The sequence below is a fragment of the Podarcis pityusensis genome (assembly GCF_964106645.2).
Source record: "Podarcis pityusensis genome assembly, chromosome: 3".
Classification (NCBI taxonomy): Eukaryota; Metazoa; Chordata; class Lepidosauria; order Squamata; family Lacertidae; genus Podarcis; species Podarcis pityusensis.
In genome coordinates this window covers 42,297,984-42,309,517 of record NC_138026.1, presented here as the reverse complement: position 1 = coordinate 42,309,517, position 11,534 = coordinate 42,297,984, and the positions used below count along the sequence as shown (strand labels likewise).

Here is an 11,534-nt window from a genome sequence, read left to right as displayed (position 1 = left end):
GAGGCAGACTTTCAGAAGCTGTTAGCTTTGGGGATGACTCACTGAACCTCAGAAATGTGAGATGAGCCAAGGTTCCTTTCTATAAGGATTTTAGAAGAACCTGCCTTCATCTTTTTGAAAGGTTTCCCTGTCTGAAAAACTGCTCACCCCATTAGAAGGTCTACTATTCCTGTTTGTATCAATGGACCCTGACCATTAGGTCCAGTCGGGGCCGACTCGGGGGTTGCGGCGCTCAACAATGACGAACACTGTTATCCAAAGTGTCATACTGATTATTATCTTCCTGGTCTCTTAGAAACAATGCATTAGACACAGCTTTGGTACCAAGCAGGCCAGTATTGATCAGTCTTCCTTTGATGATGAGCTTGCTTCATACTTATAAGCAACCATTTTTTCACTTTCTTAGAAAATAACAAATACATTGCAAATACTGAAAATAAGTGATTTTATTTAGAAAAAATTGTAGAAGCTACCTTAAGTACAGTGGTACTGATCACCATTCTCTAAATAGCTTTGTTAACTCACCACATTAGAGCATAGCCCCCCACAGTAGGAAGGAAACATCAGTAGGGAGTCTTACATCCCACCTCAACAATCATGTCTAGTCTGCACTGTACAGTCATATTAATGTGCTCAGCTCAGAACAATATTAATATTTTCTTCAGCATTTCTGTAGATAGGACAGAGATCAGTGATAAGTTCGGTTTTATTTCACATGCATTGTAGAAAAGGCACAAAAATGTCAAAATGCTCAAACAAACAACTGGATTCTCTCTCCAAAATGGATGGATTTAGCTTGTTCTTTAATGCAAAGAAACAAAATCCATGAAGCTACTTGTTCTTGTCAATGTTACAGTGGCAAAACAGCACTTCTCATTATGAAAGTGCTACCACAGTTGTTCACAGTGTACAGAGCATTTCCTTCTCTCAGTAGAAAGTATACTAGCAGCTGCCCCATGTCAGTCTCGCCACATGATCAGTTTTCTGCTTGGAAGGCTTTATGAATCCCAAGAGTTCCAGTTCTGAGACTGCTCTAATGAAACGAGCACTTGGGGAGTGGCAGTTAAGGAAAAATACATTTCACTCTACCAAAGGGAATATTCACAGATGGGCTAAACATACAGAACTATATATTTTTTGCTAATAGGATAAGTATTCTGCATAGTTCACTGAAGCACTGCTTTCACATGCTTACAAATCACTCATATACACACATATTAGGGGCAGCTGTAAAACTTTCAGCTGTGTGTACACTCTTCATCTAACACATGATATGGCTCATATAATAACATGGAACAAATTTAGTCTAGTTGAGACATCTGCCTCAAAGATCAGGGTGAATGTATTCTCTACCCAAGGTATGGCTTCTTTTTCTAAAGACTAGGATATGCTGATGTTATATGACTTGTTATAAATTAACTTGTCACCTAAACACATTAAGGTCTGTCCTAAACTACATAGCTCTGTCATAAGTGTTTTACAGCACAACCCTCTGCATGCAGAAATAAATCTCTTGTTCCACGAGGGCTTATCTCAAATTACATATGCATAGAACCACAGCTTTTCACTGCAATCTTATACATGTCATATCAGAAGTTTCATGGGGCTTGTTCCCAGATTAGTCAGTACAGGACCAACTCCAGACTCACTAAAATTTGATGGAGCTTAAACATACTGGGTGGTATTCAATTATGCTTTACGCAGTGTAGACCCACTGAAATTAATGAACATGACTAAGGTTTATTTAGTTCAATGGGTCTACTCTGAGTGAAACTTAGTTGCATACCATCCACTGTTACTTGTTACGTAAAATAATTGCATCCTTTATTCTCTGGAAATAACATCAACAGCCTTTACAAGGCAGGCATGTTGATAGACAATGTTTTATAGAACAACAGCGTCTGGGCACAGCACACACAACTTACACAGGGAAATTATCAGTCTAAATTAGATAAGTTCATTTTTCCTTTCTAATAACAGCCCTGTTTTAACATGGATTGAAAAACGATCCAAAATGTTTTGCTAGACCCTTTTAGATTTGTTCAGGTTATTTGTAAGAAGATAATATTTTGGTTTGCTAGCTGGTGCTAAATCGGAAGAGAATCAGAAAAGGATACTGGATAGCATCATCTATCTGGTCCTTGACACTGGAATTTGGATTTTCTGCAGCAACTACAACTGTTGCAAAAGCCTAGGAGGAAACACCATATTGATTTATACCATTTTTTGTAAATGTAATAAATGTCACAAATTAATATATACGCTGAAAGGGTTTGATATCGACATGCTAACAAAGCACAGAGGAGAAATAAGATCCTTGTAAACTGAGGATTTAATCCAATGATAGCTTTGCATTAGCAGAGAGCACTTCCACTTACAGACAAAAAGTTTTCACCAAAAAACAGCTCCTGAAGACTTTGGGGGCCTCCTAAACAGTTTTGAATACAGCATGGAGAGTTACAGTACTTAGGATCAGCAAAAATGGCTTTTTGGTGGGGGGCAGGGGTGGTCTCAGCCAGTGGCCAACAAGTTTCTGTTTGGCTTGTTAGTAAAAACCATTTGTAGTGTTACCAATGACCTCTCCTGGAATGCTGGAATTTTGCAGAAGGTACATGTGACACCTTGTTACTCCCACCTCCACATCAGTTTAATTTTGGTTTCATACCCTGTTTTGGAGAGATCCTTAAACCACAATTGTCATGAGAAGATGATTTAACAAACCCCAGATGTACTGGAGTGACAAAAGATGAAGAAGGGGGAGGGGAGTAGTATGTGCACACATCTTTTTCTTGGTCCAACAAACCATGGTTTGTTTATCGCATCTGAACTGAGCCTTTGTCTACGATTGAAACCAGAAAAAGCTTGGTGGGAATAAGAAACTAATCTACATGATGGACAGGGGAGACAATGGCACTAAGGAGTTTTCTTCCACACTAGTTCATTGCTGCTGCCTCTGCAAAAGCCTAGTGGAAGGAGATCCACCCCTTTCCATAGAGAAAAGGGGGTTCTTTTCCTTCTCATTGGGATTGCACAGGAGGTAGCAGCAACAAGACCCAACAAAAGCCTGATTAGCAGAAGACACTTCCTTTTTCCGCAGTCTCGGAAGATGACATGAGATGCAATTTTGCTTCCATGATTTGGGCTTTTGAAGAAAGGGGCAACCACACCTAACTACTGCTTCTTGCAAAACAAAACAAAAACCCCAAAGATGACAAACAAGAAAGAAGTGAGTTCCCCTTCTTTCTCTCCCATCTTGGGCTTTTGCAGCGAGGCATAGCTTACTTTCTGAAATAAATCCAATAAGTGGGAACAAAATCAGGACTGCTTTTGTCTACGGTGAAGGGGGAAGGAAGGAAAGGAGGCTTCTATCCTGAAAGCTGGACTTTGCAGAACATGCAATCCATGCCTCACTAGTTGGGGGTTGAAGAATCAGTAGTGAGGCACGAGAGGTCCTTCCTTCAAATGTTGCTTGCATGACAGAAGCTGCTTCTTTCCATTCTCAGTGGCAGAAAAACAGGTTGGCTTTTACAATGCACCACCAGCACCCTGCTGCCATTTACTGAAAAACTGCAAGCAAGGGAATGGGATTACTTCTTTCCATTATGGGGAAGAAAAGGGGTGCTATTTCTCTCTGTGTTGGTTTGTGTAGAAAGCCATGGGAAGGTGTAGGTGCTTTTTGTGACAGTCCAGCTTGCAGAAGAAAGCATGCCTTTCACACTTAGAGAATAGGAGAGAAAAGGAGAGAAACTAATAAAAGCAAGGCTTGATGGGAACACTAGGATGCTTGTTCCTTGGGGGCCCTTGGCACTACCAAAGATGCAAGTGGTTGATGCAAGTGGCTCTACTGTATTTAACTCTGGTCCTAGTACAAGCTGGGAAGGCTATGTGGACTGATTTTAGGACCATAAATAAGAAAAATAAGAAGAAAGAGTGAGTGTTATACAGCAGCAATTTAGCTGTCAAAACAAATGAAGCTTAGAAAGAAACAGCAGATTAAGTATTCAGCAAAGCACAGAAACAGTCAATCGATTCATGTTCACATACCTCTAACCAGTCAACAAGGTTAATTAATCTGCCACACTCCAAATGAAGCTTGTATGCTATACAGATATCAGGAGCCGCATTAGAAATGCATCCTGCATCAGTTTTCAAGGATTCATTCTGATAAACAAAATTCATAGTGAGAATGAGAGTTATGCATGTACATTTCATTTATATGCTAATAACGCCATCATCCCAGACCCACCAAGCAAATGTTATGCTAAGCCACTTCCCAACCTCTGGACATCACAATCATAACGTATGCCACTATTTCAGAAAGCTGTTAACTTCATCCAGCCTTCTGAAATATTAATCCACTCATCTGTTCTTACACCAGGCATAGTAGCTGCAAGTGCAGTATGTAGCTGACACAGTTCACTTTTTTCTCAACTCAGCTCTGGATTTTCCTTGGGGCAAGTGTGATGAAGAGTAAATAGGGTCATTTGTGCCGGGTAGCAGCAGTCAGGAAAATGGAGCTGTTGGGAAGGGCAAGAGTCATGGCAACAGGTGCTAGGGAAAGGTTGCTAAGGAGGAGAAGGCAGTTAGGAAAAGGTCAGCTGGGAGAGAAGAGGGTTAAGGAGGAACCAAGCACAAAGAAAAAGCTTTTCTCTCTTAGCTGACAGACTGGTTTTGAAAACCACCTGATCATTCAGGAGGGCTGCAAGATGGGAGTGAGGCCCCTACTACTTGAAAGTCTAGTGCAACCAACAGCTGCGGTATATTGTTCATCTTGATGTGAGACACAGCACACACAACAAGACCCCAAAGAAGGGACATGACATTTTATATTGTCTAAGGTTTGAACACCTTTTTCACATTATGACTTATACCATTGTTCTTTTTCTTTTTTGTAAGATGCCCTGAGACATTTTGGTGAAGGGTAGATAATGAACTAAAAGACCTAGAACAGCCTGACAAAAGATTAAAGGAAGGAACACCCAGAATGGTCAGAGAAGGGCTAGGTATGTCAACGCTATGCACGAAGGCTAGGGAGGAGGCAGGCAGACGAACGGGACAAGACATCTAGTTTGGCCTCTAGCAGCATTCCAACCTGGGAGGAAACACAGTGGGAAATTCCACATATTGCTGTGCCTCTTACAGAATCAATACGATGATAAAAATGTGCAGAAATCACCACCAAGCATTCTTGTTTTTACTTAATTAGCTGTCTTTTATTTAATTCCATAAAATGTATGTACTACTTGACTGTAAAAAAACAAAATCCTAAAAATAAGGCTAATCTAATACAAGCAACATCCTGCAGCCCCATTAACCCTCAAGGCAAGGTCCTGCTGTAGACATTACTTATGACACTGTCCTCTTGCACTCTAGGAGGAAAAATTTTGACTGCGAATTTAGACCTAGAATGAAAGGTGAGATGTGGCGAGTCATTTTTGGTTGATAGCCCCTTAAAGGGGTCATGCAGGTTCACTGTGGCGGGTAAAGCTGGGGATTTGCCCAGTTGATGCTTTAGCCACACTTGTGGAAAGATGGAGAGATTAGCATAAACATGATCCTAACATTCTTCAAGGACTGGTACATAATATTACCAGGAGAAATAGTATCTATGTAATCAGTAAAGTCTAGATTTTATACAGCCTACATCTTTTATAGTTATATTTATCAAGATAATTTTTTATCCTAGTTTTATAATTCATGAAAGAACAGAATGTACTGAATTCATACTATGAAAAGCTATTTCTGTCAGAACACAATTAAATACTAGTAGTGCACTGGAATAACAGAGATTACTACTCATAGATACCCGAAACAGTTGCCCAAAGCGCATAAGAAATTAATCAGATATGCCAGGCCAAAGACTTGGCTTTTTATCAAATATATTGGAACTTGAATTAAGCTTGTTTTTCCCATCTAAATTGTGTAACACTGCATAAAATCAGATAACTGATAAGATCAAATAAATAAAACAGGCACATACACAATTTACATTCTTTTCCCAACCTGGCTCTTGTCAATTTATATTCCACGACTTAACTCAATGCAGCAAATACAAATAGGTTGATTTTTATAATATATCTTAAAAAAAGGAAATGCTATCTGCCTCCTAAAGTCTCCTCCTTTTTCTTTGTCAGCATGTGGATACTTTTATTAAGGAACTGATCAAAAGTGCTTCAGTGGAAGAAGATCTGTCGTTGAAAAATTCAATAACAACAGGCAACAGGGAACGGATATTTTAGCAGGTAGTTAAATATCTTGTATAGTTTTACCATTTTCAGTATCTCAGGAGGTTAAGAGGAAAATCTTGTGACAGGCTTGTCTACGGATCTTACAAAATCTACGTTTTTATTAAATAAAAGCCATGGGAATGATCATGGGACAGGATTACTCAATTCACAAAGTCAAAAAAATGATTCACAAGTATTTAAGAACAGCCACCTTGTGATCATTTTGCATGATCCAAACACAGTGCCACGATTTTCAAATGATTACATTATGGAACACACTCCACGACCCCTAACTGAGATTCTAAATACCATTTAGCAACATTTCAAGCAATAAGATGCTGTGGGGCTCATCATGTTGAACCCAATGAGGGAAGCCAGGGGAGGACAGCATTAAACATAGTTAGGGATCGCCAAGTACAAGGAGGGTGTGGGCACATTGCTAAGCCGCCCATTTCTTACCTTCAGGTAGAAATATGGATTGTTGAGAGCAGTGTGCAGAGCAACACGTGGGGCAGCATTCAAATGTTCACGGAGGGTATTAGCTGCGCTGAAATACATCACCTCATGCAATGTCTGCATCTCTGCAGGCGCAAGGTAATTTCTGAAAAACCACCAATGAATAAAGGACAGGAGAGAGACTAGTATTACACATGGATTTTTTTTCTTCATTCCTACTACAATCACAGTGTTCATCAAGCAACAAGCATATACATTTTGCAATGAACTCAGATACCATGTAGACAAATGGCTAGATGCCATAAACAGCAATTATTGGGGGCTTTTAATTGTAATTTTGGCAATGAAAAGTTTTGACTTTTTCTCTCTCGCAAGTTGTTACAAACAATCAGCACACACCACTGGCAATCTCACTTTATGGAAATGACTAGCAATTGAAGGACTACTAAAGCCATCAATTGTTACCAACAACATTTACCACATTTTGTCCCATTTTCAGATTCCTCCAAAATGTGATCTGTGCAGATTTAACTGTATTTTTTTATACATACAATAATAAAAATACAATACTGTATTTTTCGCCCTATAGGACGCACTTTTTCCCCTCCAAAAATGAAGGGGAAATGTGTGTGCATCCTTTGGGGCGAATGCAGTGCGCCATCCCGCTGTCCCCGGACCTGGTTTGGAGGCTGGCGGCGGGGAGAAGCCCGCTTCTCCCTGCCGCCAGCCCCACAAGCTGGGGGACAGCGGGGAGGCGCAGCGCGCCCAGGCTTAGCTTTGCGCAGCTCTCTGCAAGCCGTGGGAGCCCAGCGCTGGGCTCCCACGGCTTGTGGAAAGCTGCCTGTTCTGGGGGCTGGGGTCGGGGGAAGCTCGGGCTTCCCCCGCCCCAGCCCCGCACCGGGGGGGGGGGAAATAATTTTTTTCCCCTTTATTCCCCCCCCCCCAAAAAAATTAGGTGCGTCCCATGGGCCGGTGCGTCCTATAGGGCGAAAAATACAGTATTTGCAGAAGTTGTAAAACACACCTCAGTAGCTTTAAAAAAAACGTGACTTGGGTCCAGTATCAGTTTGCTAATGTGTGCCCTATCAAATATAGGATGAAAAGTCTCCTAGTCTGTAGTGACACGTTACTTAATAACTTCTCTGCCTGTTTTCCTTTTTCTTCTGTATTTCAATCTTTCATTTTGAGAGAGCTACTTAACACAACATTCTTTAGGTGATTTCCTTATTAAAGCTGTATTTCAATCTTAGTTGATTTTCCATGGACCAAAGTGAAACTGAAAAACAACCAAAGCAAATAAAAACCCTGATTTATTGAATAAGCCATGTTTAAACTATTCAACCACAACCCCCATAGTTAATGCTACTGCACTCCACAGCTGTCTTCTTATGGCTCCCATCAGATATCATCATGCGCTACTCCCTCCTATTGCCCTTGACCCTCCATCCTGCCAGACTGCTATTTAGTTGACAACATTCTTTGTTCCTGTTGCAATGTTGGGCCAATTTCAAGTTCATGTTAAGAACACAATGTATCGGCATGAAACAGAGTGGTTTTCTGCAGATACTTTTTACCCAATTTTATCTTTTCCAATCTGGGTTTAGTTCAGATTTGTTGGATTGAGAATGAACTTTGTGTGTGCACCTCCCTCCCCTCCTACTGCACAGGGATGAGGGAATGAGAGGAAGGAAGCTGTGCACATTTGTCTTGGTTGAACAAACCATGGTTCATCACAGCTGAACTGCGCCTTCGTCTACTGTTGAACTAAATTTGTTACGCAAAGTTGTACAACCGAGTCAGGAAGAAAGCAAAGCTAACCTTACAAGGCCATCTACAAAGTCAACCACTTCAAAACGAAGCATTTCAAATTTTGTTAGTTTCTTAAGCTTTCTTGATTCCTTCATCTCCAGCAGGGTCTAAAGCAAAACAAAAGAGGAATTTCCAAGTAATTATGTTGAGTAAATCACTTGGCAATGCTAATGAGGTTATTAGATTTTTTTAAATGAAAAAGAAAAAGCTTATTATTGTGGATATTTCAGTGTATTTCAGTGATAAATAATAAAGAGGATTAGCTTGATGACAAAATAGTATTGTGTTCCTTAACTAGTACAGTTGCACTTTTACAAGTATTAACAACTATCATGTAAGTGAAATTTTATTGGACTAGAACTAACACAGTTTCCACAAATTCATGACCACCTGATACAGAAATTCCAGGTAATTCTTTCCTTCTAAAATTCATCAGTTGTATTCTATTACAGCAAAGAGCAAGCAAGTGATCCAAGCAAGCAAGTGAAGCTCTTGGGTTTTCTTAAAATCTGCTTTACACTTGAACCCTGATTTGTAGACAGATTGACCAATCAAGCTGAGCCAAAGGGCTAGCTCTCCATGGCAGATCCTCAATTACTCAGGATCTGAGGTTACTGCTAGTGCTTATGTGACTGCTACATCTTTATAGCAAGATTTTTTCCATCAATTCCTTCCTTCCCAATGAATATGTAATACCACATGCTTGAACAATGGAGATTGCTCTGACTAGGTATTTCCTTTGAATTATACCTTTCATCCAAGGAACTCAGCACATGGTTCCATGCTACTATGTCCTTACAACTAATCTGCAAAGTTGATTGGGCTGAGAAGTAGTGACTGGCCCAAGGTCAGCTATTACTATGATGTGAAGCAAGAGCCATAAGTTGCTGCCTCTTACTGGTATAACTTCAGAGCCCCGGACAGCTTGAGATTAAAATTTACCAAATAATGCAAAATTCAATTAGTACCTGCACCCTGCAATATTTTGCACAAGGGAGAGGGAAACATTTGTGCCAAGCAAAACCCAACTCCTGCTCTCAGCATTAATCAAATCATATTATCATCCACTTCTGCACAAGTTGTAACATCTGAGTGTTAAGAGAATTCAGTATATTTTGACAAGAATGGGCATGGTAAAGAACAGACCAAGAAGGAAAACACTGGGTTGGGGAGGACCCTGTCCCTTCCCTACATTGGACTGTGTCAGAATTTCAAGATCACATTGTGTTGAAGCTGAAACTGCTCTCTTTATCTGGTCTGAATTCCAAAGGTGCTTAAAATACGCCCATTAGTCTAGCTAATAGTATTTTCATTTCTAGGTAGCCTGACCTTTTGCAGGTGATAAAGATCTGTCTTCTTCTGAAGTTCTTGTAGTGAGGAGATGGGCTCCTCTTGACCACCATTGGCTTCTGCTATCAGAATAAGAACAGGGGTCAGTCAGTCAGAAAACTGTGTGGGTTATGTGAGCTGCTACTGCCTGTCCATGGAAGGAAGAGAAAGGTGCAAACAGTTAAGTGGAAAACAGATGACAATATGTTTTTGAGAAACTTGCAATCCCCTTCTCTCCCTGCCCCCATCAATTTCCTGCATTCAAACAGGACAGCTTAAGAACTTCCTATTCAAAGAAGAATAAGAGATAAGATGCATCAAGACTGAAATCCCTGTGCACCACTTAATCCCATATTAAATCTTATTGGGCACATTCGCGGAAACTAAACTGCTCTGTTCCATTGCCTTCCAGAGCTTTCGTTTATTGTTAAACACACACATATATACTTTTAGGAGCTGTATTCAATTAAGTCATCTGCAGAGTAGACCCACTGATATTAATGGCTGCAACTGATTTAGTTACACTAATCTCAGTGGGTCTACTCTTAGTATAACTTAGCTGGATACAACGTTTTTATCTCACTCCACTCCACTGCCCCTATGTAAAATATTTAGACAGAAAAGAGGCTTCTTTTCTACTGCCTCAAGCACCAAAGATTTATGGAATTAAAAGTACACAAAAATAAAGCACAGAGCTCAACTACAGCTTTCTGATTCACATTTGGATGATTTCCACCTATTCCTATTGACGGCACGCATAAGATGGTTCTCCTCAAAATCTTCACATATTCCTATTTTTGCAATTCTATTCTCACATCTATTGAGCCCTTGATTATGAGGTTTCAGCATTAAGCTCTTTAACAGATTTAAACCTCATGTTTGCCAATTGCCTAATACATGTAGTCTTCACACAAAGCTTCTATTTCTTACAAATCAAAATAATCCTCGCCTCTGTTTATGTATTTCCCTTTGATGAGCTTACAGGTAGAAAAGAGTCACTGGTTGATTTGCGCACACCCACACACCCACCCTCTGTTTTCTGGACTTCAAGTTGGCAGAGTGGAAAACGATGGGTGAATTTCCTGGCAAAGGAACACCTTTTCAACTGTTGATTCTCTCCCCCAAGTTAGCATAATGAGGAAATAGTGAGTTTGGGAGCCTCAGGCTTGCCTTGTAATTAGTGCCTTGCACAATCCCCTACATTTCTCTCAGAGTCAGAAAGAAATGATCTCATTCACTTTCTGATCTAGCATTCATATTTCTGTCTTGTACATAGTTTGAGGTTTTATAAGCAACATGTGTTGAACTGATCAGCATCAGAAAGAAATTTGTTCACAATGAAGCCAAAGGTTATTGTATTTTTTCCAAATGCAGCGTATTAAATATCTGGAGTTTTTTCAGAACATCGAAAACAGCAAATAATGCTTCCAAGGATAATACATTTGAATAACATCTGCAGACTGCTAATTTTAAGCAGCCTTGCTAGCCCCTATTTGTATCTTGCCTTTCCTCTGAGGAACTCAGTGGCATACATAGTTCTCCCTCAAGCCTGTGAGGTAGTTTAGGCTGAAAAAGAGTGACTGGACCAAGGTTTCTGTGAGCTTCCCGGCTGGGTGAAAATTTGAACCCAGGTCTCTCAAATCCTAATCTGACGCTAACCACTTCACCATACAACTCTCATTTAAAGAAGAGCTATAAACACTTTGAGGATAC

The 11,534-nt window shown here is 40.2% G+C and overlaps 1 protein-coding gene across 6 annotated transcripts in view; it reads right to left on the bottom strand.

Moving 5' to 3' along the window:
- Positions 1–428: 428 nt before the first annotated feature.
- ORC3 (origin recognition complex subunit 3) overlaps positions 429–11,534 on the bottom strand; it is a 36,374-nt gene continuing 25,268 nt past the window's right edge. For 4 of the 6 annotated variants that reach the window (XM_080999874.1, XM_080999877.1, XM_080999872.1 and 1 more), the window contains 6 exons: positions 9,822–9,904; positions 8,502–8,599; positions 6,687–6,828; positions 4,045–4,161; positions 2,118–2,191; positions 429–1,048 (listed from right to left, as the gene is read on the bottom strand). In XM_080999874.1, coding sequence (XP_080856000.1) covers positions 943–1,048; positions 2,118–2,191; positions 4,045–4,161; positions 6,687–6,828; positions 8,502–8,599; positions 9,822–9,904 — 620 coding nt within the window. In that variant the 3' untranslated portion in view covers positions 429–942. The remainder of the gene's footprint in view (positions 1,049–2,117; positions 2,192–4,044; positions 4,162–6,686; positions 6,829–8,501; positions 8,600–9,821; positions 9,905–11,534) is intronic. The other 2 variants (XM_080999875.1, XM_080999873.1) reach the window with 1 other exon arrangement.